The sequence below is a fragment of the Anomaloglossus baeobatrachus genome, chromosome 6, assembly GCF_048569485.1.
Source record: "Anomaloglossus baeobatrachus isolate aAnoBae1 chromosome 6, aAnoBae1.hap1, whole genome shotgun sequence".
In the NCBI taxonomy this organism is placed as follows: Eukaryota; Metazoa; Chordata; class Amphibia; order Anura; family Aromobatidae; genus Anomaloglossus; species Anomaloglossus baeobatrachus.
Genome location: NC_134358.1, coordinates 167347656 through 167373923, shown reverse-complemented (window position 1 = coordinate 167373923; position 26268 = coordinate 167347656). Strand labels below are relative to the sequence as shown.

Sequence of the window (26268 nt, the reverse complement as noted above, 5' to 3'; positions counted from 1 at the left end):
CTGTTGCTTCAACCAGGTAGCTTTTTTTATCACAAGGGTATCAGGAAAAAATGCACCATAAAATGTATTGTGCATTTTCTCCTGAGTACGCAGATACCCCATATGTGGTGGAAATCAAATGTTTGGGCGCACGGTAGGACTCGGAAGGCAAGGAGCGCCATTTCACAGCAAAATTGGTTGGAATTATTAGCGGACGCCATGTTGCGTTTGGAGACCCCCCTGAAGTGCCTAAACAATGGAGCTCCCCCACAATTGACCCCATTTTGGAAACTAGACCCCTCATGGAATTTATCTAGCTGTTTAGTGAGCACTTTGAACTCCTGGAGGCTTCACAAACATTTGTAATGTTCAGCCGTGAAAATATTTTATTCTTTTTTTTACCACAAAATTGTTTTTTCAAACAGGTAGCTTTTTTTTCCACAAGGGTATCAGGAAAAAATGCACCATAAAATGTATTGTGCAATTTCTCCTGAGTACGACGATACCTCATATGTGGTGGAAATCAATTGTTTAGGCTTACGGCGGGGCTCAGAAGAGAAGGAGCGCCATTTCACAGTAAAATTGATTGGAATTATTAGCAGACGCCATGTTTCATTTGGAGACCCCCTGAGGTGCCTAAACAATGGAGCTCCCCCACATGTGATCCCATTTTGGAAACTAGACCCCCCCATACAAAAAAAATTAGTTTGGCGAAATAAAAAATAGACATCAGTTAAAAACAAAAAAAAAATGAGCGCCTGCCACTAAGACCAGTGCCAAACGTGAGAGCAATGCACGAGTCTCGCATCGCATCATCCACTGCAGTCTGGAAGCGAGCAACTGCGCTGGATAATGCGATGCAAGAGGGCACGGCAGCGGATGGAGGGGTGGCAGATGAGAAAGGGCGCAGCGGATGGTGGCTGGGAAAAGGCGCAGCGGATGGAGGAGCGGCAGAGGATGGGAAGAGGCGCAGCGGATGAAGGAGCGGCAGAGGATGGGAAAAGGCGCAGCGGATGGAGCAGCGGCAGAGGATGGGAAAAGGCGCAGCGGATGGAGGAGCGCAGAGGATGGGAAAAGGCGCAGCGGATGGAGGAGCGGCAGAGGATGGGAAAAGGCGCAGCGGATGGAGGAGCGGCAGAGGATGGGAAAAGGCGCAGCGGATGGAGGAGCGGCAGAGGATGGGAAAAGGCGCAGCGGATGGAGGAGCGTCAGATGAGAAAAGGCGCAGCGGATGGAGGAGCGGCAGATGAGAAAAGGCGCAGCGGATGGAGGAGCGGCAGATGAGAAAAGGCGCAGCGGATGGAGGAGCGGCAGATGAGAAAAGGCGCAGCGGATGGAGGAGCGGCAGATGAGAAAAGGCGCAGCGGATGGAGGATGGGAAAGGGCGCAGCGGATGGAGGAGCGGCGGAGGATGGGGGGGGTGGGAGGTGAGATTGGGGATAGCTACCTTACAGGATGGATCTAGGCAGCAGGATCACAGCAGACAGAAAAGGCAGCAGATGAAGGAGGGTGAAAAGGATGGGAGAGAGCAGGTAGCAGATCAGGGAGGGTGGCAGAGTCTGATGGGAGAGAGCGATGGCACATGGAGGGGGGGAAGGCAGCACATGGAGGGAGGGGGGGGGAAGGCAGCACATGGAGGGAGGGGGGGAAGGCAGCACATGGAGGGGGGGGGAGGCAGCACATGGAGGGGGGGGAAGGCAGCACATGGAGGGGGAGGGGAGGGGAGGCAGCACATGGAGGGAGGGGGGAGGGGAGGCAGCACATGGAGGGAGGGGGGAGGGGAGGCAGCACATGGAGGGAGGGGGGAGAGGAGGCAGCACATGGAGGGAGGGGGGAGAGGAGGCAGCACATGGAGGGAGGGGGGAGAGGAGGCAGCACATGGAGGCAGCACATGGAGGGGAGGCAGCACATGGAGGGGAGGCAGCACATGGAGCGGAGGCAGCACATGGAGGGGAGGCAGCACATGGAGGGGAGGCAGCACATGGAGGGGGGGCAGCACATGGAGGGGGGGCAGCACATGGAGGGGGGGCAGCACATGGAGGGGGGGCAGCACATGGAGCGGAGGCAGCACATGGAGGGGAGGCAGCACATGGAGCGGAGGCAGCACATGGAGGGGAGGCAGCACATGGAGGGGAGGCAGCACATGGAGGGGAGGCAGCACATGGAGCGGAGGCAGCACATGGAGCGGGGGCAGCACATGGAGGGGGGGCAGCACATGGAGGGGAGGCAGCACATGGAGGGGAGGCAGCACATGGAGCGGAGGCAGCACATGGAGGGGAGGCAGCACATGGAGGGGAGGCAGCACATGGAGCGGAGGCAGCACATGGAGCGGAGGCAGCACATGGAGGGGAGGCAGCACATGGAGCGGAGGCAGCACATGGAGGGGAGGCAGCACATGGAGGGGAGGCAGCACATGGAGGGGAGGCAGCACATGGAGGGGAGGCAGCACATGGAGCGGAGGCAGCACATGGAGGGGAGGCAGCACATGGAGGGGAGGCAGCACATGGAGCGGAGGCAGCACATGGAGCGGAGGCAGCACATGGAGGGGGGGCAGCACATGGAGCGGAGGCAGCACATGGAGCGGAGGCAGCACATGGAGGGGAGGCAGCACATGGAGGGGAGGCAGCACATGGAGCGGAGGCAGCACATGGAGGGGAGGCAGCACATGGAGGGGAGGCAGCACATGGAGGGGAGGCAGCACATGGAGGGGAGGCAGCACATGGAGGGGAGGCAGCACATGGAGGGGAGGCAGCACATGGAGCGGAGGCAGCAAATGGAGCGGAGGCAGCACATGGAGGGGAGGAAGCACATGGAGGGGAGGCAGCACATGGAGCGGAGGCAGCACATGGAGCGGAGGCAGCACATGGAGGGGGGGAGGCAGCACATGGAAGGCGGCAGCCGATTAGGTGCAGTGGTAGCCGATGGAGGCGGCGGCCGATCGGGTGCAGCGGCGGCTGAAAAAGGTGGGTGCGACTGAAAGGGGACGGTGGCGGTGGGGACAGCGGCGTGTAAAGCGGCGTGGCGGGCAGGGACAGAGGCGGGAATAGCGGCGTGGCGGGCAGGGACAGCAGCGGGAACAGCGGCGTGGCGGGCAGGGACAGCGGCGGGAATAGCGGCGTGGCGGGCAGGGACAGCGGCGGGAACAGCGGCGTGGCGGGGAGCAGCGGTGGATCGGCGGGCAGCAGCGGTGGATCGGCGGGCAGCAGCGGTGGATCGGCGGGGAGCAGCGGTGGATCGGCGGGGAGCAGCGGTGGATCGGGGGGGCTATAACTTACCGATGGGCACCTACAGCGACCGCTCTCATCAGCTTTCACGGACGGAGTGAAGCTGAGGGTAGCGGTCACATGCAGGTCACCGGCACAAGATCCACAGTGATTGGGAGAGATCGGTCACAAGGCCGGTCTCTCCAATCAGAGCTGGGGGCGGGTGAAGCATCGATCACCCAGCTCCAGCCAGTCATCAGTGCTACAGCAGCACTGATTATGGCTGGATTTCAATGTGTCAGCCATTTTCAATGGCTGACACATTACAGTGACTGTAATTGGCTGAGCGGCGTTTGTCAGCCAATCACAGCCTCTGTAGGTTCGGGGAGGAGGCACCACCCCTCCTGAGGTCAGGCAGAGGTCCCCTCCTTCCCGAATCTACCGTTTAAGTAAACAAATTTCACTCCCCGGGGCTCCGGGACCGCGATTTCGCCATGACGTACTGAGTACGTCATGGGTCGTTTAGCACCATGTCACCATGACGTACTCAGTACGTCAAAGGTCGTTAAGGGGTTAAAAAACAAAAAAGTGCATGGGTACAGTTTGATTTTTTTCAGTTTATTAAAATAAGAATGATTCAGTCTCAAAAGAGAAGGCATCCACCTCAATAAAAAAAAAAACCAAAACACCTTTCTGGTATATGGGTGATGTAGGAATCTCAGCAGACAGGACAAAACTACAGTAGCTGAGTCTGACCAAAGGTGAGTATTTGCACATTTCATGGTCAGGACAGTGGTAAGAATAACAACTTGAGAAAAATTTGACTAAACTGGCAATATTAGTTGATGAAGCTAAGGAACCTTTGAAGTGTTTTGAGATTGCTGGGTTCAGGCCATTTGATTACTGTGTTGACTTTTTCTGGGTCCATATTATAACGAGCGGAAGGAATTAAACCAGGAAAAGTAGTTTGTAACATTTAATCAAACATTTTTCCAGTTTAGCGTATTGGGAATGTTTACGTAGATAAGCAAGAACAGAGAATAGAGATGGAATTTGAGATCTTGAGAGAAGAATAAGATGTTATCCATATACATATCAATATACGACATAACAAAAACGTAATTTGCAAAGTCATAACCAGGTACGTGTAGCCACCAACTCCTTAATTTAAGGTGATTTTTCCATTCATTTCCTTTTTTAATCATGCTTAAAAGGGAACCTGTCAGCAAGTTTTTCCCCTTATAAGCTGTGGCCACCACAAGTAGGCTCTTATATACAGCATTCTAGAATACTGTATATAAGAGCTCATGCCGCTCTATAGAACGTAAAAATTCCCCTTTATTATACTCACCTGCGGGGCGGTCCGGTCCAATGGGTGTCGCTGCTTGTGGGTCCGGTGCCTCCTTCTGCTGCATTCCTACTTCTCAGCCCAGTGTAGATGACGCATCACACGCTCCTGCGCATGCACACTTTGAGCTGCTGATTGCGGCCCAGACATCTTCACCACTAGAGGTATCTCTGGGATTAGGGACAGCTAGTGTCCCCTAGCCTGAGGGCCAGTCTAGGAACCCCAGTCCTCTGTTATCCCCCTATACCCCATGACACACTCCTAGTTGTATTGTCATAGAACTGCAAAGAAACTTTGCTCTTTCCATTGTTACTAAAAGATAAATTATGTAAATCCATAACCAGAAAAGAAACTCTTTTGAGCAAAACAAGACAAGTATAATTTTAGACTTAATGGAACTGCAGATAAATCTCATGCTACTTCCCTGCATCATTAGAATAATCATAAATCCTGGTTATAGATCATGTTCATGATTTTCTTTCTTATATTTTATCATTTTACATTTTTCTCCAGGCACTTTAATTTTCTGAGTCATCTTGATCTTTTAAAAAAAGATATCTTTGACGTCACAGTTTTCAATCTTTCAATTTTTTTGCTCCTAGTTTTATTAGCTTATTATTTATGTGACAACATTGCAGGACTAATGCGTAAAAGTTATATATAACATCTTTCTCGTTCTTTTCTGGTCAGAATAGTAAATGTGCAGTTTAATGTTATTTAGTAGCATACATGGTTAGATTCTGTGGCAGTTATCTAGTCAATAGTCCTATATTTAATTATACATATAGTTTTAATGCAGAATGATGGGAATCTTAAGGCCCCGTCACACTAAGCAACATCGCTAGCAACATCGCTGCTAACGAACAACTTTTGTGACGTTGCTAGCGATGTTGCTGTGTGTGACATCCAGCAACAACCTGGCCCCTGCTGTGAGGTCGTTGGTTGTTGCTGAATGTCCTGGGCCATTTTTTAGTTGTTGCTGTCCCGCTGTGAAGCACAGATCGCTGTGTGTGACAGCGAGACAGCAACAACTAAATGTGCAGGCAGCAGGAGCCGGCTTCTGCGGACACTGGTAACCAATGTAAACATCGGGTAACCAAGAAGCCCTGTCCTTGGTTACCTGATATTTACCTTCGATACCAGCCTCCGCCGCTCTCACTGCCTGTGCTGCCGGCTCCTGCTCTGTGCACATTTAGCTGCAGCATACATCGGGTTAATTAACCTGATGTGTGCTGTAAGTAGGAGAGCAAGGAGCCAGCGCTAAGCATTGTGCGCTGCTCCCTGCTCTGTGCACGTGTAGCTGCAGCACACATCAGGTAATTAACCCGATGTGTGCTGTAGCTAGGAGAGCAAGGAGCCAGCGCTCAGTGTGCGCTGCTCCCTGCTCTCTGCACGTGTAGCTCCGTGCGGTGGTAACCAAGGTAAATATCGGGTTGGATACCGATATTTACCTTAGTTACCAAGCGCAGCATCTTCCATGCAGCGCTGGGGGCTGGTCACTGGTTGCTGGTGAGCTCACCAGCAACTCGTGTAGCCACGCTCCAGCGATCCCTGCCAGGTCAGGTTGCTGGTGGGATCGCTGGAGCGTCGTAGTGTGACAGCTCACCAGCAACCTCCTAGCAACTTACCAGCGATCCCTATCGTTGTTGGGATCGCTGGTAAGTTGCTTAGTGTGACGGTACCTTAAGGGTTCATGCATATTGCATTGCTGTGTGCACTTACCCTGCCCAGCAGCATATATTATGTGCTTTATGATTAATTAGAAGCACTCCGCATGCTGCAACTTTGTTCCACCACAAGCAATTATATTTCCGAGAAGCAGGGTGCTTCTGTAGTTTCATGCATTCATGGTGCCATATTGTACTTGTGTGATACAGCTTGCAAGCGCTGCTCTGGTCGGATCACTGGATTGAGACTCTCTGAAGCTGCACAGCAAAGCTACCTCAGCTAGCAGAGTCGGAGAGGGCACAGTTCAGGCCAGCGGCTCATCCAAGCTGCATGCCTGAGCTGTCAGTCATTTGGAGCACAGTGTACCCCAAACAAGCAGGAAGTTGGGAGGCAGAAAAGCGTCGAAAACCTGAGGAATAGACATGATTCTGAATCAAATTCTAGACTGCTGTCAATGGGTTTAAAAAGGTTTGATCTTAAAAGGAACCTGTCACCAGTAAAAACACTATTAACCTGCAGATATGGGCTAAAGGCCCCATCACACGCAGCAATATCACTAGCGAGCGTACCCGCCCCCGTCGTTTGTGCGTCACGGGCAAATCACTGCGTGCACGGGCACAATATCGTTAGGAGCCGTCACACGGACTTACCTGCTTAGCGACATCGCTGTGGCCTGCGAACCTCCTCCTTTCTAAAGGGGAGGTTCGTGCGGCGTCACAGCGGCGTCACTAAGCGGCCGCCCAATAGAAGCAGAGGGGTGGAGATGAGCGGCCGTAACATCCCGCCCACCTCCTTCCTTTCTCATTGCCAGCGGCTGCAGGTAAAATGTAGTTCGTCGTTCTTGAAGTGTCACACATAGCGATGTGTGCTGCCTCGGGACAACCTGCATCCTCAACAATCAACGATTTTTTGAACGATTTTGTATTTTCCATCATTAACGGTCGCTCGTTGGTGCCACATGCAACTACGTCGCTAAAGATGCCGGATGTAAGTCACGGAATCCGTGACCCCGGCAATATATCGTTAGATACATCACTGCGTGTGACGGGGCCTTTAATCTGCAGGTTAATATCAAATGAAATCTACCCGGCACCTGCACATTCAACCCTGCTACTGGGAGGAAAATAACTTTATTCCTCCCAGCAGCGTTTGGGTTTCAGTCGTGGGAGGGGGTGACATTGGCACTAGTTCACCGCTCTATGTGTATGGAGAGTGGCAGCTGTGTACGCGCTACCCCCCCCCCCCCCCCCGCACTGACTGAAAGCAAGTTTTAATGCCAAGCGGCTGTCAAGCAAGGAGAAGGCTCTGAAGTATTCTATTTTAATAGAGTGATTGTCCTTCATGCGTACCATCACTCCAGGCTGCAGGAGATAGGTATGCGTTGTACCTTCACTCCATTAATTATTAATGGGGCTGCAGGTGATAGGCAAGTCATGTAGCATCCGTCCATCCTCTATTTATGGGACTACAGGAAATAGGCGTGTGTTGTACGATCACTCAATCCATTATTTATGGGGATGCCCGCGGTAACAGAACGCTATACCATCACTCAATTATGTGGCTGCTAGAGATTGCCTAGTGTTGTACCATCACCTATTTATTATTAAATTATTAATGAGGCTGCCAGAGATAGCCGAGCATTGTACTCCATACTTTATTAGTGGGGCTGAAAGAGACAGGCGTCGTTTGTACCATCACTTCATTCATTATTTTTTAGGCTGCCAAAGATCGACAAGTGTTTTACCAACATAATAATACGTGTTTGATGTTTTATAGCTAGCTATTGTCGGGGACAACTATATTTAAGTGGGGAGGTGTGTAAAAGGTGGGCATTGCCCCATGATGTAAATATGGTATTTTTTATGTGTATGTTGTTGAATATTATAAATGCATGTGTTGATATTTAAATGTTTTAGAGAAGAGTAGGTTCTGGATGTAGCAGTGCTAGGACTGTTTATCATGCTGTTAAATGCTAGAAGTCGGGTTTAGTAGGTGGTAAAGGGAGTTTAGAGGACATTAGATTAGAAAGGGATAAAAGTAGTAAACAGAGGAGTGGCAGGGCTGATGGCTAGGAGAGGAAAGGCAGTCGAAAAGGGGGGGTTCAAAATGAGAAGACATGGCCTTGGTGCTAGAGCTAATTAGAAACCTCAAGGTAACCTCTGGAGGTCTGGAGCTTATGGCTTACCCTGGCAGACTTACAGAGTCCATTTGGCTAGAGAACCTGTTGGGGCACAGAAGCAGACAAAGGTGTAGGCCTTGGTGCTAGAGCTAATTAGAAACCTCAAGGTAACCTCTGGAGGTCTGGAGCTTACGGCTCACCCTGGCAGACTTACAGAGTCCATTTAGCCAGAGAACCTGTTGGGGCACAGAAGCAGACAAAGGTGTACAGTATTAGGGGGAAGGAGGCACAGGCCCCGGAGTATTGAGGATTAGGTCAGAGATAGTGGAGGGCAGCATGAAAATTAATCCTCCACAGAGAGAGGAAGGAAGGCCATGTCTGTTTTAATGGTGTGAACAATAAAAGTAAACAAATCTGGTGTGAACTCTGGTGTTGCATGTTTGACTACCCACCTACGTGGACAACTGGCAGTAGTGTTGATTGACACCAGCCCGAAGCAGCAAGTAAGTGTCATGCACACTGCCCAAAGTCCACTCTGCACCCAGAGTCTACTTGGCGAAGAAGTGCAGTGCCCAAGAGGCCCGGCGCTGGTACCCTTCTGTATGTCCTCACATGTCTTCTTTGGAAAAAACTTGTATTTTTGTTGATATAAGAATATTAGAGAACTTTTTCGTAGAACTCTGTTATATTTCTCTGCTATTACTCCTGGAAATGTATGGCTTAATTGACATATGGATCTTATGATTTCACTTATTAACATGATGATTCCCTAGATAGTCTGACAGAGCCAACACTGATTAGATTGAACTGAAGTTTGGAGGGGCACATCCTTATCAACACCTCATATCCACTACAGAAAATATAAGGCTATGTGCCCTTGATGAGTTTTTTTCAAATATTTTCCCTATGTAAAAAAGCAGCGTGTTACAGTTCCAGCAGAATGGATGGGGTATAATATAGAAATCTCCTGCCCCTGTGCTTCTTTTTTACTTAGCATAAACTGACCTGCAGTGCATGTCTCAAATCTGCAGCATTGTCAATTTCTCTTGCAGAAGCGTTGAGTTTTATCTGCAGATTTTCCCCATAGACTTGCATTAGAAGCAGAAAATCTCCATGTAAAAACGGACAAGCATTTTAGTGCATTTCCGAGGCAGAAAGGAATGGGAAAAAAAAACATGTAAACCGCACATGACTATGTCAATAAAGTTTTGTCAAAGCTAAATACCAGGAAGTATCAAAAATAAAGCAGCTTTATTTAAAACTTTACACCAAGAAGAAACAAAAACGTAGCATCAAAAGCACAATAAAAATGCATGGAAAAAAACACATTATAAAACGCAACGAAAAAAAGCAAGTAACCTAATTAGGAAAATAGGTGCAGAAAATCTGCATTTTCAAAAACTCACCAAAAGCTGAATGTGGGAACGTAGCCTAAGTAATCAGTGTCTTTCCTTACAAACCAAGAAATACTTTTACTTTATTTTTTTCAGATTGGTCCGGAAAAAGGGGTTGTACAACTGGCTACTGCTGCAGTGCTCAATGGAGTGTGGGATTTATGGGCCAAGCAAGAACAGAAGGTATTTCTACCATGTATGTGAAGCCCTACAGGTGCGGTGCAGCAGTGTATTACCCTTAGGGACTCCACGGGATGGGACGGTCTGGTCACAGGTAGGGAACCTTCGTTTTGGGATTCGTCGTGACGCCACTCTCAGAATTGCGGTCAGTGCGGACTGCCACTGCAGGTTAAGGGATGCCTGGGGCTGATGGTGGGTGCAGTCGGTTGTAATAGCCTCCTGAGAGTAAGGCAAGCCCCAGGTCCCTGTGTATGTGTGTGGGACCACAGGTCGCAGAATGACTCAAACACAGTCCAAGAAGTCTTTTAACGTGTTTACTCACTGTTTAGAGGTCACGGTGAGATGCCCGGGCGACACTGTGATAACCAGGTGGAACCAGGAATTCCAGGAGGCCGTTCTGAGGGTAGCTGTCCGCTCGCCCTCCTTGCACTCTTTTTGTTTGGGAGGATCCCTTGCTTGAAGCGTGGTAGGACTCCTCCAGGGAAGCTGTTACTACTCTGCTCCCCTCTCTCTGGCCCGTCTGCCGGCAGCGTGGCCTTGGTGGGATGGCTTCTGGCCCTGTCCCCTTATGGGCCTGGTGATTGCTGCTTGGCTCGAGCTCTGTGTAGTAGTGGTGAGGGCATAAAGTACCCCCCCCACCTGTAGGTTAAGCAGCTCTGGATGATTTGCTGCCTGTACTGGGGATCTGTTTCCCCTTGCGTGCTCGGATACCAGGATCTCCGTACTCAGCCACCCCTCTCTCTGGATGTCTTTCAGGCCGACCCACGGTACCCTTTCTCCCCCGCTTTCAGCTACTGCACTCCTCAGGACCTGTCTTACACGAGAGCCCCTCTGCTCCCTTCCACACACCTCAACCTCCAGCTCCCGACCCCCTTCTTCACTTCCTCTCTCCTGCTTCCTAGCAACCAGCCTCTGAACACACCCCTAGCTGGGAATTGAAAGTTAACCCCCCTACTGGCTACCCAAGGGTCCCTTCTTGTGATGTGGGAGACCTGGTCACTATGTGTTTGTGTGTGCACCTCATCCTGGCCTTTGGAAATTACCTGGAAGCATTGTCCCCGCATGGGTGCAATACTCTGTGGTGCCTGACCAGGTCAGGGGCGCCACATTCCCCCTTAGTTATCATCAGCACGTCCTCGGGCTGCAAAGACAAGAGAAAAAGGTAAATACAAACTTTTCCCACACAGGGGCAATTATTTACATTTAAACATACCAGGTACCATTCCACCACCAACCACCCACATGTCCGAACCCCACCCAAAAACCTCCAGGAGGTAGGTCGCCGGTCCTTTTGGTGACCAGGGCTGGGCCATCACATTCCCCAGACCTTTCCTCCAATCTTCCTCTCCTGAGGAGAGTGGTGTAAGGTAGGCCCCATAAACAGGCGTACCCGCTTCCGAGTGTTGGAGGGCAGGCCCCATAAACAGGCGTGCCCCTGGTTGGTGCAGAGCCATGCCCCTCAACAGGCAGACCCTGTGGTTGGTACCAAGGAGGTAACTTTTTTACAATGCAAGAGTTTGTGGTTAAAGCCAGTTCATAACCGATGGTCCATTTTTAAAGTGCACGTAAACTAGTGCAAAGAAAACATTTTAAAGAGGTCTCACAATAGTCCTTGTGGGCACATTTCACTTAAACGTTACTTAACTGTAAACAGGTGAAACATTACATTTCATACCGTCACTTTGAACTAAACTGTACTTTCTCTATAGCGTAATGGGAGCTGACCAAAGTTGCTGCGGGTTGATCTACGCAGTACTATACTGTCATCTGTCTGAGGTTGTGTCCTCCCACCCGATGTATGTGTCTCAATGTGAATAATGGGTGTACTGGGTATTGATACCAATGCATGGTCTTCTGCTTCAGCTACATTTGGCTCTTCCAGGTTCTGAACAGGTTCTTCTGGTTCTCTTACTTCTCTAGATTGAGGGAATGTAATGACTGGAATAACTACTGCTCCATTGTATTGAGGCCAACTTGCTGGAAAATCTCCAAGTACAGTATGGATCATCTTTTCTTTTGGTTCTTGAACTGGCAAAGGGTTGGGACTTTCTTCAGGGGTTCTTAGTTGTTCAGGACATTTCTTTAGGCGATCTCTAGAAACGACAGCTGTTGTTTTTCCTCCATCTTTGCTGATAAGGCATGTCTTTTCACTGCTAAGCGTCGATGGTAACACAGTATAGGGTTCTTCTTCCCAGTGATTGTCAAGTTTATGATGTCTTCTCTTTCTCTTGAGAACTATATCTCCTGGCATCAAAGGAACAGCAGGTGCTTTTCGATTGTAGGCTTTTTCTTGTTTCTCACGCTGCTGAGTCAGGCTTCGCTCCACACACTCTTGTACTTTCTTGTATTGGGCTTGGCGGTTGGAATCCCAATCAGCACCTTGTAGATGGTCTTCAGGGGTCTCAACTCCCATTTCCAGATCTACTGGCAATCTCCCTGGTCTGGCCCTCATCAGGTATGCCGGTGTGCAGTTCGTGGAACTCACAGGGATGTTGTTATACATGTCCACTAGATCGGGCAGTTTTTCCGGCCACCGACTTCGTTCTTCTAATGGGAGAGTCTTCAGAAGGTCGAGAATGATGTGGTTCATTTTTTCACACATGCCATTGGTCTGAGGATGGTAAGGCGTGGTACGGATCTTCTTGCAGCCGTAAAGGTTACAAAACTCCTTAAACACTTCAGCTTCAAAGGCTGGTCCTTGGTCAGTGAGCACTTGGTCTGGATAGCCATGTGGTCGACAGAAATGTGTCTGGAACGCTTTGGCTGCAGTCTGACCGGTCAAGTCCTTGACTGGTACTACCACCAGGAATCTGGAGTAGTGGTCAACCATAGTGAGAGCGTAGTTGTAGCCTTGTCTGCTGGGTGCCAACTTTACATGGTCCAGGGCCACGATCTCCAGGGGCCGTTTAGTTTGGATTGGCTGGAGTGGTGCTCTCTGGCTGGGCTGGTCTTTTCTTCTAAGATTGCAGGGCCCGCAGTTTCGACACCACTTCTCTAGGGCAGATCTCATGCCCACCCAGTAGAATCTTACTTTAAGTAGGGCCTCCAGTTTCTTCCAACCAAAGTGGCCTGCACCATTGTGATAGGCTTCTAGCACCATCCTCGTATCCTTCTGTGGTACAATCACTTGCCACACCTTCTCATGCGTCCTCGGGTCAATGATGCTCCTGTAAAGTTTGTCTTGATAGATGAATAATCGACCCCTCTCCTTCCATAGGTACTGTGCCTCAGGTGGGGCTCCTTTGTCAAGGCTGGCGCCAGGCTGGTTGATCAGTTTCTTTACCAAGCCTACCGCTGGATCATTTTCCTGGGTCTCCTTCCAGTTGTAGTGAGGTAGTGGGTTCAGGGTCACCTCTTGGCGGTTGGCACGCAACTGCCGGCACTGTTTTGCTCCATGGCGATGGAACGCTGGCAGCTCAATCTCTTCAAGATCATCTACATCTTCACCCTCGTCTGCTAGGTGAGGCATCCTGGACAGAGCATCTGCGTTGCCGTTCTTGCGGCCAGCCCGATACTTGACAGTAAAGTCATAATTCGCCAGTCGGGCTACCCAACGCTGCTCCATGGCACCCAATTTAGCAGTATCCAAATGGGTCAGGGGGTTGTTGTCCGTGAAGACAGTGAATTTGGTGGCTGCCAGGTAGTGTTTGAACCGCTCTGTGATAGCCCATACCATGGCCAGGAACTCTAGCTTAAATGAGCTATAATTTTCTGGGTTTCTTTCAGTAGGCCTGAGCTTCCTGCTGGCGTAAGCAATCACACGCTCTTTGCCTCCCTGCACCTGTGAAAGCACTGCTCCCAGTCCCACATTACTGGCATCTGTGTACAGTACGAATGGCAGACCGTAGTCAGGGTAGGCTAGGATCTCTTCACCCGTCAAGGCCCCTTTCATTTGTCTGAAGGAGTGTTCTTCTGCTTCTCCCCAGTGAAATGGCGGGCCGGAGATCTTTCCTTTCTTCTTTGGGTGGCCTACCAGGAGCTCTTGCAAAGGCGCTGCCATTTTCGTGTAGCCCTTGATGAACCTTCTGTAGTAGCCTACCAAGCCAAGGAACTGGCGTACCTCCCGGACGGTAGTAGGTGTGGGCCATTCCTGGATGACTGTGACCTTCTCTGGGTCCGGTGCTACTCCTTCTGCACTGACCACGTGACCTAGGTACTGGACCTTTGGCTTCAGTAAATGGCACTTGGATGGTTTCAGCTTCATTCCATATCGGGACAGCGCTTCAAAGACTTCAGCCAGGTGTTTCAGGTGGTCCTCGTAGGTCTTGGAGTACACAATGACATCATCCAGGTAGAGCAGGACGGTTTCAAAGTTGAGGTGCCCTAGGCAGCATTCCATCAGCCTCTGGAAGATCCCGGGGGCATTGCAGAGTCCAAATGGCATGCTGTTGAACTCACAGAGGCCCATTGGGGTGGTGAAGGCCGTCTTCTCCCGATCTTCTTCTGCTACAGATACTTGCCAGTAGCCACTAGTAAGATCTAGGGTAGAAAAGTAGTTAGAGGTTTTCAAGGCAGCGAGGGATTCCTCTATCCTTGGCAAAGGGTAGGCATCCTTGTGTGTTATCTGATTTATCCGTCTGTAATCCACACACATCCTCATCGTGCCATCCTTCTTCCTCACCAGGACCAGGGGAGCTGCCCAGGGGCTGCAACTGTCCCTTATGACTCCTGTCTCCTTCATGTCCTTCAGCATGTCCTTTGTGCGCTGGTAATGGGCTGGTGGAATAGGCCTATGTCTTTCCTTAATGGGAGGATGACTGCCTGTGGGTATGTGATGTTGCACCCCTTTGATCCTACCAAAGTCTAGTGGGTTCTTACTAAAGACCTGCTCGTATTCCTGCACGACCCTGTAAACCCCATGTTTCTGGTAGACGGGTGTAGAGTCAGTCCCCACGTGTAGTTTCTGGCACCAGTCCTCTAACTGCTTTTGGGAGGTCTCATCCTCTGTTGAGTCAGCTTGTGTCAGGGGACCTACAGGTGTTATGGCGTCATCTGAGCATGTAAACAGTTTGGCTATGGTAGCGTACCTTGGTAGTCTGGCTTCCTCCTCCCCACAGTTCAACACTCGTACAGGCACTCGTCCCTTGTGTACATCAACTACCCCCCTGGCTGTCAGAATCGTGGGCCAGTGGTCTGAATGAGTGGGCTCTAGTACAGCCTGGTAATCTTGTCCTCTGAGACCTACCGCTGCTCTACACCACATCATCATTTCACTCCGTGGGGGTATCACAATGGGGTTAGCATCCATCACCCGTACACTACCAATCTCACCGCCAGTCTGTTTTACCTGTTGCTTCCTCAGAATGATTCGGATCTCCTTTTGCAAGGCTCTTTGCGACCTGCCCTCAGCACCTTCAACAATCTGGTGAAGCAACAACAACACTTCCCCTAGGCAATTTTCTATGACATTAGTGCCTAAAATCATTTGCGGGTTCCTTTCTCTAATATCAGTGTCCACAACAATCAGTCCTTGTCCCTTCATTTCCTGCCTTCCCACCTTTATGGTTACCTCCTTGACCCCAATCTGGTCTATAGGTTGTCCGTTGGCAGCATAGATGGTGAGGGAGGGGTCCGGTGGTCGGAGATCGTCGTCCGACCAAAACCTACGATACAGGACATACGGGATCGTGGTTACCTGAGAGCCGGTGTCCAATAATGCCGGGGTAGGGATCCCATCCAGGACGATGGACAGGACAGGACGTCCACCCACGTACTGATCACGGCAGCGACCTGGGCCTGATCTTCTTAATCCTGAGGACTGGCCCTTGGCCCCAGGTTTGGCTCGTTTAAAGGGCAAGCCCTTGCATAGTGACCTGCCTCCTGGCAACGACGACAGATGGGTTGTCCAGATGAGTCATAGCGATCACTGCTCCTGCCTCGGGTTGCAGGACCTCTTCTCCTCCGCATCCACGGGACGTCCTCTGGGCTGTCAGCTAGCAGGATCCGATGAGGGACTTTGGTGTCTGAGGGCAACTGCATTGCTTTCAGGATTTGTGCGACGTCCTTAGTGAGCTGTTGCACCTGGGAGGATAGTGTATTTATGGTCTCTGCTGGCGTGTTGAGTCCTTTTGCAGTTATCAGGGCCTGCGAGGAGGATTCCGCTCCTGCAGCCGTGGAACTGGCAGGCCATGCTGGTGCGACGGGGTCTGTGTCCACAGGAGGTTGGAGTGCTTTCACTGCCCTGTCTTTCAAAATGGCAAAGTCCACGTCAGGGTGTTCCAGGGACCACAGCTTCATCTGCTTCCCATCCTCAGGAGAGCGCAGGCCCCGCAAGAATTGTTCCTTCATCATCCGGTTTCCTTCCTGATCACTGACAGGGTCCACCAGCTTGAGAGCCCGTAGTGCAGCCTGCAGCCTGAGGGCATAGTCTCTTATACTATCTTGGGGCTTCTGACGGCAGTTATAGAAGTCCGTCCTCAGCTCTCCCTCTGTGCGGTGTTCAAAAGCAGCTGCTAGTTTGGCAAAGATGGTCTCAACAGAGCCCCGGTCATCATTGGTCCAGGACTCAGCTTCCAATTCTGCTGCTCCAGTCAATTGTCCCAGCACCACAGCGGCCCTCTGCTTACCAGTCATCGCGTGCATGTCTAGCAGGGTGTTGATCTTCTTCTTAAACCCGGTCAGCGTGTCTATTTTACCGGCGTATTGGGGCAGCCATTGCGCTCCTGGGACATACAGTAAGGAAACTGGCATTATGGGGGAGACTTCGGCCGGCGCGGCTGCGACCGCGGCACCGGCACCGGGCGCTGCTGCGTCCAGCGCGACGGGGGCTGGCATCGCTTGGGCTGCGTCGCCCTGACCAGGGGCATTACCTCCTGCAGCGTCCATTTTTCTTCAAAAATCTGCGCGCTCCCTTTTCACTTCCTGGGTCAGAACGCTCTCCGAATTGTGGGGATTCTGGGGCGGCCACACCTCTTCGTGGGCGGTGCTCTTTTCCCTCGCGCGGGCTGCAGCGCGCGCTTTTGAAGATGGCAATATGGCGGCGGTTCAATTTTTGCGGTCGGACCTCTGAGGCACACGGTCACCTGTCTGAACAGGTCTAGTCCAAATCCTGTTCGTGACGCCAGATATGTGAAGCCCTACAGGTGCGGTGCAGCAGTGTATTACCCTTAGGGACTCCACGGGATGGGACGGTCTGGTCACAGGTAGGGAACCTTCGTTTTGGGATTCGTCGTGACGCCACTCTCAGAATTGCGGTCAGTGCGGACCGCCACTGCAGGTTAAGGGATGCCTGGGGCTGATGGTGGGTGCAGTCGGTTGTAATAGCCTCCTGAGAGTAAGGCAAGCCCCAGGTCCCTGTGTATGTGTGTGGGACCACAGGTCGCAGAATGACTCAAACACAGTCCAAGAAGTCTTTTAACGTGTTTACTCACTGTTTAGAGGTCACGGTGAGATGCCCGGGCGACACTGTGATAACCAGGTGGAACCAGGAATTCCAGGAGGCCGTTCTGAGGGTAGCTGTCCGCTCGCCCTCCTTGCACTCTTTTTGTTTGGGAGGATCCCTTGCTTGAAGCGTGGTAGGACTCCTCCAGGGAAGCTGTTACTACTCTGCTCCCCTCTCTCTGGCCCGTCTGCCGGCAGCGTGGCCTTGGTGGGATGGCTTCTGGCCCTGTCCCCTTATGGGCCTGGTGATTGCTGCTTGGCTCGAGCTCTGTGTAGTAGTGGTGAGGGCATAAAGTACCCCCCCACCTGTAGGTTAAGCAGCTCTGGATGATTTGCTGCCTGTACTGGGGATCTGTTTCCCCTTGCGTGCTCGGATACCAGGATCTCCGTACTCAGCCACCCCTCTCTCTGGATGTCTTTCAGGCCGACCCACGGTACCCTTTCTCCCCCGCTTTCAGCTACTGCACTCCTCAGGACCTGTCTTACACGAGAGCCCCTCTGCTCCCTTCCACACACCTCAACCTCCAGCTCCCGACCCCTTCTTCACTTCCTCTCTCCTGCTTCCTAGCAACCAGCCTCTGAACACACCCCTAGCTGGGAATTGAAAGTTAACCCCCTACTGGCTACCCAAGGGTCCCTTCTTGTGATGTGGGAGACCTGGTCACTATGTGTTTGTGTGTGCACCTCATCCTGGCCTTTGGAAATTACCTGGAAGCATTGTCCCCGCATGGGTGCAATACTCTGTGGTGCCTGACCAGGTCAGGGGCGCCACATGTACAATATGCTGCACAATTACCTTACAGAAAAGGATACTAAAGTGACGCTCTGTCCTTGACTATCATTTCGTTATTTAGTCAGTGAATGTAAAGTCTTTGTTTTCATTCATTGTTAGGTTCACTTTTACTTAACACAATGTTATATAAAGAAATCTGTTGACATTTAAAAATCCATCAGTAAAGGCCACGTCTCACTAAGCAACATCGCTAGCAACATCGCTGCTGAGGCATGACTTTTGTGACGCAACAGCGATGTTGCTAGCGTTGTTGCTGTGTGTGACATCCAGCAACAACCTGGCCCCTGCTGTGAGGTCGCTGGTTGTTGCTGAATGTTCTGGACCATTTTTTAGTTGTTGCTCTCCCGCTGTCAAGCGCACATCGCTGTGTGTGACCGCGAGAGAGCAGCAACTAAATGTGCAGGGAGCCGGCTTCTGCGGACGCTGGTAACCAATGTAAATATCGGGTAACCAAGAAGCCCTTTCCTTGGTTACCCGATGTTTACCTTCGTTATCAGCGTCCGCCACTCTCACGCTGCCAGTGCCGGCTCACTGCACACATAGCCAGACTACACATCGGGTAATTAACCCGATGTGTACTCTGGCTAGGAGTGCAGGGAGCCGGCGCTAAGTGGTGTGCGCTGGTAACCAAGGTAAATATCGGGTTGGTTACCCGATATTTACCTTAATTACCAAGCGCAGCATCGCTTCCACGCTTCGCTGCTGGCTGGGGGCTGGCCACTGGTCGCTGGTGAGATCTGCCTGTTTGACAGCTCACCAGCAACCCGTGTAGCGACGCTCCAGCGATTCCTGCCAGGTCAGGTTGCTGGTGGGATCGCTGGAGCGTTGCTTAGTGTGACGGTACCTTAAGCTGCTGGTGACTGATCTAGTGATTTTATTGCATGTCTACAGTATATTTTGTAATTGTTGTGGCCAATGGAGTATGTATGGGGATAATCTACACGTCTCATTTCCACCTAATTGTTTCATGATTAACAATTTAAACCCAAAGTCATACATCTGTGTGTCACCTTCTGAATAAGGATCATGATACAAAAACTATTCGCAGGCTTCTTGACAGTAAATTGACATCTTCATAGGCATATATGAGCTTGTCAAATTCAGATTAGGGGACCTGCGGCCGGTCCATACATCATGGTCCGAGTATGGATAAGGGTAAGTTCACACATCGCAATCAAATTGCAGATTATGTTGCTATTTGCAAAAATTGCAAGAGCAAAATGGGACTACATCTGTACTTATTAAAACATGAAGAGCCAAAATATTAGGTATTCACTAATTAAAGGGGAGCGGTCAGCATGTTTTTTGCTACCTCATCTGGGAGCAGAATAATGTAGGCAAAGAATCTCTGAGTCCATCGATATATCATTTAGTTTATTGGGTGCAATGGTTCTGACACAATAAGAGTTGTTAGATTTAGTAATGCTGTAGAGCTGAGAAAGCTGCTTCAGCCCACACCGGGCTCTGTATACAATATCTATAGACAGTGAGTTGCTTATCATAGGAGGGAGTGTGTAAGACAAATGCTGGTGGGCCAACTAGTCACAGCAAGGTTGATCACAAGGTAATAAAACTACCAGTTTAAGTAAACAACGCCAAACAGCTTGACATGTGACACATGTCTGACATCTTTTTATTATCCCATACCTCAGGCTGTCATCAGACTACAAAAAACAAACCTGCTGAAAGATTCCCTTTAATTATAAACCAAACAATTAATATGCTGATTTGTTGGTTTGCTTTGGCAAATCTTTGACAATATGCTGATTATAAAACTTATCCTTGAAGGGAGGCAGATGAGCAGAAAAGTAGAGAATGACCCTTTAATTTTATTTGAAAGGCCATGACAGTGTAATTAAAACATTACTTAGTGTCTATTAATATTAATGTGTTATCTATGCAATGCTCTCCTTCTAGAGCGTGATATGATTGACATGCCAGGGGAAAGAGGCTTATAGGCCATACAATGCTCCTCTGGGAAATTAAATATGCAAGCTCACTGCAGAGATGAAGAGGACTTGAACTCTAGTGCCAACTATTGGAAGTAGCAATCCTAAAAGCTAATATCGAACCTTTGACAAGCCTTGCCACATGACGTGGAATAAAAGCCACACCAGAATCTCTATTTTCAAACACTTGTTTTAGGGTGTTGCCCCTCCTCACTGCAAAGCATGAGATCTGATTTGCCTGTATTAGAGGCCTTTTACTTGGGTCTAAGGGGTAACATTTTTCTTTATGGAGAGTGACATGCCTGGCAGCACATTAAAACAAGTGTCTACAAATTGAGATTCTGGTTTGGCTTTCATCCTAAAGGCCCCATCACACATAGCGATGTCATTAGTGAGATTGCTGAAACGTCACAGGTTTTGTGACGCAACAGCGACCTCGCTAGTGATCTCGCTATGTGTGACATATAGCAGCGACCAGCCCACTGCTGCGATATCGCCAATCGTACCTGAACGTCCTTGTTCATTTTTTCATCGTTGGTGTCCCACTGGGCAGCATGCATCGCTGTGTTTGAAGCCACGAGCAACCTCATTGGCACGCCTGGGAGACCTGGTCCCAACGACAGCCGAGGTCATTATACGGATCGCCGTATCGTTGCTGTGTTGCTAATTAGATCTGCCTGTTTGACACCTCACTAGCGACCATGTAGCAATGTACCAGCGATCCTGACCAGGTCGTATCGTTGTCGGGATCGCTAGAACGTCGCTACATGTAACGGGACCCTAAGTCATATGGCAAGGATCGTTAAAGTGTTGATTTTGAGTTTTAGGATTGCTAATTTCAGTAGGTGGCACTAGAGTTCAAGTCCTCATCTCTGAAAAGGAAATTTGCGTCTGTGCAATGGAGAACAGGACATGTTGCCCAGAAAGTGAGATACTTTTTTGTTTGAACAGAGGACCATTCTCTATTAAATCAGAACTGCTTCAAAATACATATTGGTATGCTTTTACATTGTATAATTGTGATCATATTAAAAACTTTAGTAACAATAAGTGACCTCTTCACTGCTGGTCTGCAAGGCATAAAAGACTTTTTTTTTTTTACTGTGAACAACAAAAACATACTAGTATATAATACAGAAAAAATAATATTACAAGAATGTTACAATTGGCATTAGTTTACTACAGAAAATCATAATTTAAGCTAAAAATAAATACTTTAAATGGTTAGAAAAGTAAATGATATTGTGCACAAGAAGAATCCTTATTTGATAAATAATAGTGTTCCTTTATGTCCTGTCATTCACGGAAAATGTGAAAAAGATGATATAGTATATAGATAGAAATATATTATTTAATGGTGTAAAGTATTAATATTGATATTTTATTATTTTAGCCTCTGTGGAAGCTTTTAGTTGATATGGTGAGTTTTCCATTTGGTTTCTAATCACTGTGTATCTTAGTGACAGCATTTTAATGATTTTCATCACAAGCGGCAACCATTTTTGGTGATAACATACCAATCACTTCTGTCTTTTTTGCCATAATCTCTGGAACCACATTCAGAAATTCTTCCTAATTGTAATAGAGAAAAATTATTTGTACACTACACTGTTCAGGGGACTAATTTTTTCAATGCCAGTAAGCAGTACACTGTCCTCCCTCATTAGCTATAGCACAGTTTGCCCTTGTTAGCTATAACTCCCATGCTGCTATCCATTACCAGCTACAGACACCACCCTGACTTCCCTTATTAGCTATAACCTCCACAATGTCCCTACCTTCAGTGTCCCCCTAATGCTGCCCCCTTTTCATTCTGGGTTTCCTCTTAAAACTGTCCCCTCACAGTATGGCCTCCCATACTGCCAATTCTCTATACTGTGTCCCCTTTCTCATACTTTGTACCCTCCGTCCTCATACTGTCCCCTCAAGCTGGCCCCTACCTATAGTGTGCCTCATACTGTGACACCCCCCCCAGAGTGTGCAGTCTTTATACTGTGCCCCTTCTAACATTTTTATTTTATGCATACTGTATGCCCCATATTGTGCCCTTACACTGTTCCCCCACTCTGCCTCCTTTATTCTGTGCCCTATTCTGTTCCCTCACACTGTGTTCCCCCCACACTCCCTAGTCTCTGTATTGTGCCCTTTTCACTTCCCATTCTGCATACTATCTCTTCTACGCTGCCTCCCACACTGCCCCCTCTTTATACTGTTACCAATACTGTCCCCTCACATTATGTCCCACCCCATACTACCCAATCTTTATATTGTGTCCCATACTGTCCAACATTTTAAAGACATAAGTACAATAGACTAAAAGGTGAGATCCATTTATCTCTTCTTAGATCCATCTAACAGTTTAACAACTGGCTCGGAGAATGTTTGACTTCCACTAGGAGACAATTCAGACTACCGTATGAGGCAGCGAAATGGCAAATCCCTACTGGTTGCACCTGGGGCACATGCCCTATGTGCCCCCTCCTAGTTACGCCCCTTGCTATATCCAACCTTTTTTTATCTCAATAGTATTACCACCTTACAACCTCCACTAAATGCCGCAGTCCAACGCTTAGCAGGACTTAGTTCATGGCATAACACTTACTGGGCTGTTGTTATAGTTCTTGTATTTTTGCCATTACTTTTAATTGCTTTTAACAATGTTAACATGGACTCATCAATTAAACTACATGACATAGATGAATAAATTACTCACAAGAATCAATTCATTCATAATTAAGTAGTAGCAGGAGAAATGAAGGTTATTTTGTGCTGCGTATGAGAGATCACGTTGGGAAACTTGTTATTTTGTGGACTAATTTAAGAAATACTACAGCTAGTAAATGGAGTTGGCAGCAGAGAAATGAGCAGCTACTAAACCATTAAAATATATCTACAATATAAATGGTTAGTTTGTTGAAAATAAAGCAATTTAGTCCCTGTCTTTAATTGCATGCTAATGGTGTCATTTATAATCCATACTTCTTGGCAGACTCCAGAACAGTTGGTGTCTTGTATTGATTTTAGATATATAACGGATGTATTGACTGAAGCACAAGCACTTGGTAAGACTCATTCTTAAACTTGAAATAAAATCACTACCATTTGCCTTCTAAGAAGGTTTCATTTGCAATTTTACCTTACAGAAATTCTTCAAAATGGAAAACAAACACAAAAAACAAGAGGTAAAAAATGGAATCTCCATTTCACTCTCGGTTTTTAAATTCCATCCCAACTTTGGACTCATCAATCTTTTTAGTGGCTACTATTTTCCTGATATTTGTGTGAAATCCTTGACAATAGTGTCCTATGAGTCTTTGTTTGTGCCGTACCCAAATATACGACAACCACACGTCTACGTACAATAGCGTGAAAATGAAATTGTTGGGTTGTTCAAAGACCATAGTTGATTGTCTATATCTCCCCAAAACTAATATGACTAGTGAGATGATAAATGGGCTGTATTCCTACATATAAAATGCACTGGAACAATATAATAGTACCACACAAAGTGGTGCATGTTTTATGTGTAGTAATAGAGAGCTGTGCTTATTTTGTAGAGGAATATATGGTAAAGAAGGGATACCCAGCATACACTACATCTTGTGCCTGGCTTGGCTACTCAGACGAACAGCTTCAGAAGGTTCGGGTGACTTTCATGTCATTACTGAGTGATCATGTGTGTGGGTGCACTTCTAGATTCGTCATTTATTATATCATTTTTCCTATTATAATTATTTTTCTATTACTTTTATGTCCTAGCTGTGTGCCGATGCGCTAAAGGAAGGTTGGACACGGTGAGTATGTAACATATTATTGTTTAGTTAAAAATGTTTTCTAATGATCATACATGGGTAAGTGCTATTAGCGGTGGCCAGGTTCTTAGGCAAGAAAAGCAGCGCTTACAAGCTCTATTCTATGGAGCTTTTAAGCGCTATTCTGAAGGAGGCCAGATTACTGGATTCAGCCAGCTTGAGTGTCTTTACGCTATTGTTGATGTAGGGTAGCTAGCTGAAACGTGTTGGCTAATAAAAGCACTTGGAATTCATCCTTATTGGTCTTTTACACAGCAGCATGGCATATTCCCCATTCTTCTCTGGCTTTTGTATCTATGCTACTGTTGAGGCACAGCTGACTCTGCTTTCAGCATAGGGTAGAGTACTTCTAGCCTGTCCATGCGGTTGGTCCAAATTGTCACTCATTCAGAAGCATATTGCCCCTTGGGAGGCAGAAAGTCAGGAGTCAGGGAAGCACTGTGCACCTGAAGACATAGGAATAACACTTTAACTGGTTAACAAATTGAATCTCATTTATTATTTGGAAAAAATGCTTTTATACTGCAGTATTAAAAAACTGTCATCAAATCCTTGACTTATTCTGATGGGATACTCACACGTACACTTTTAAGCTTAAGTCTAAATCCCATGTAATTATAATTTGATGAGCATCCTAACAATTATACTTGATACAAGTGAATCACTGAAATGTGATGAGAATATTTAATTGTAGTTTATTGCTTGTCCAATAATTTGAGAATTGTTTGTCAGGATTGCATAATATTAGAAAAGTAATACAATTTATAATTGCTATTTGCATCTAGTTACCACAATTTATAAAAGCAGAAATCATTTCATGTTAAAGATGCTAAATAGTTTTTTAACAAGTTGCAGCATTTTCTTGTGTCTATTTAGTATTGTGCATAATCTTAAATTTCTTTAAATATTTGGGTATTTTGCATGTATGTTTACAGCCATACTTCATATTGTATGCATTAGGTTTAAAGTAAAAGTGGGCGCTGACTTACAGGATGATATGAGAAGATGCAAACTTATCCGGGACATGATTGGACCCGACAATAAACTGGTATGTATCAGTTAACACAACATATGAGGGGCGAACCAAAAGTAATGATAATCAATAATAAACACAATGAATATATTAAAAAAAATATATATATTTTTCTACATAGTCTCCTAACAAGTCTAGACATTTAGTCCAGCTCTTTTCTAAACTTAGAATTCCCTTTGAAAAAAATTCTTGATCTTGACCCTCAAAAAAATCCCCAACAGCAGTTATCACGTCGCTATTGACGTCAAATTTCTTGCCCCGGAGGTGTTCCTTGAGGCGAGGAAAGAGAAAGAAGTCACTGGGGGTTAGATCTGGCGAATAGGGGGGGTGTTCCACCAGTTCAAAGCCCGCTTCTTGAATGGTTGCCATGGCAACTGCAGCTTTGTGAGCCGGCGCGTTATCTTCGTGAAACAGCACTCCAGCCCGCAGTTTGCCGCACCTTTTCTCATTGATAGCCTCCCGCAATCTTCTTATTTGTTCTGCGTAGTAGAAGCCCGTAATAGTGGCTCCCTTCTCCAAATAGTCCACCATAATAATTCCTTCAGAGTCCCAAAACACGGACGCCATAACCTTCCCTGCTGAGCTTGACACTGAATTTCTTCGGCGTCTGTTCGTCGGCTCGTTTTCATGTCATCGATTGTTGTTTAGTTTCGGGATCAAAGTGGTGGATCCAGGTTTCGTCCATCGTCAAAAAACGTGACAAAAAATTCTCCTTGTCTGCTTGGAACTTTTCGAGATTTGCTATTGAAATGTCAACTCGTTTCTTCTTTTGCTCGTCGGTTAACATTTTTGGCACCCAACGCGTGGAGACCTTTCTCATATGCAATTCTTTTGCAAGGATTCTTTGAATACTGCCCTATGAGATCCCTGTGACCTCAGCTACATGCCTGATAGTCACTCTTCGATCTGCCAATACAACTTCTTCAACTTTTTTCACATTTTCTTCATTGAGGGACGTGGATGGGGGTCCTTCACGATGTTCATCTTCCGTCGATGTTCTTCCCAGCTTAAATTCCTTGGCCCAGCGTGCAACTGTGGAATATGGAGTAGAAGAGTCCCCCAATGTTTCCACCAAGTCACTGTGTATGTCTTTGGTAGTCATTTTTTTCAAGCAGAGGTATTTGATGACAGCTCTGAGCTCGTTTTTTTCCATTTTGATGTTCACTCCTCGGCAGTTCATATTCAAATGAATGTAGCTCCCGGGAATCGTGGCCTATTTAAGTGATTTTTTTTTTCCTGGACTAGTGGGTACCTAAGAGAGAAGAAAACATTTTATTTTAATTTCCGTGTGCAATATAAATAACCAATTATCATTACTTTTGGATTGCCCCTCGTGTATGTATATATATATATATATATATATATATATATATATATATATATATATATACATACTGTGTGTATGTATAT

The 26268-nt window shown here is 47.8% G+C and overlaps 1 protein-coding gene across 2 annotated transcripts in view; it reads left to right on the top strand.

The window, feature by feature from the left end:
* ENOSF1 (enolase superfamily member 1) overlaps positions 1–26268 on the top strand; it is a 125911-nt gene that overhangs the window by 63629 nt on the left and 36014 nt on the right. For both annotated transcript variants that reach the window (XM_075314478.1, XM_075314477.1), the window contains 7 exons: positions 9808–9894; positions 21407–21433; positions 23003–23075; positions 23157–23195; positions 23571–23653; positions 23773–23807; positions 24786–24873. In XM_075314478.1, coding sequence (XP_075170593.1) covers positions 9808–9894; positions 21407–21433; positions 23003–23075; positions 23157–23195; positions 23571–23653; positions 23773–23807; positions 24786–24873 — 432 coding nt within the window. The remainder of the gene's footprint in view (positions 1–9807; positions 9895–21406; positions 21434–23002; positions 23076–23156; positions 23196–23570; positions 23654–23772; positions 23808–24785; positions 24874–26268) is intronic.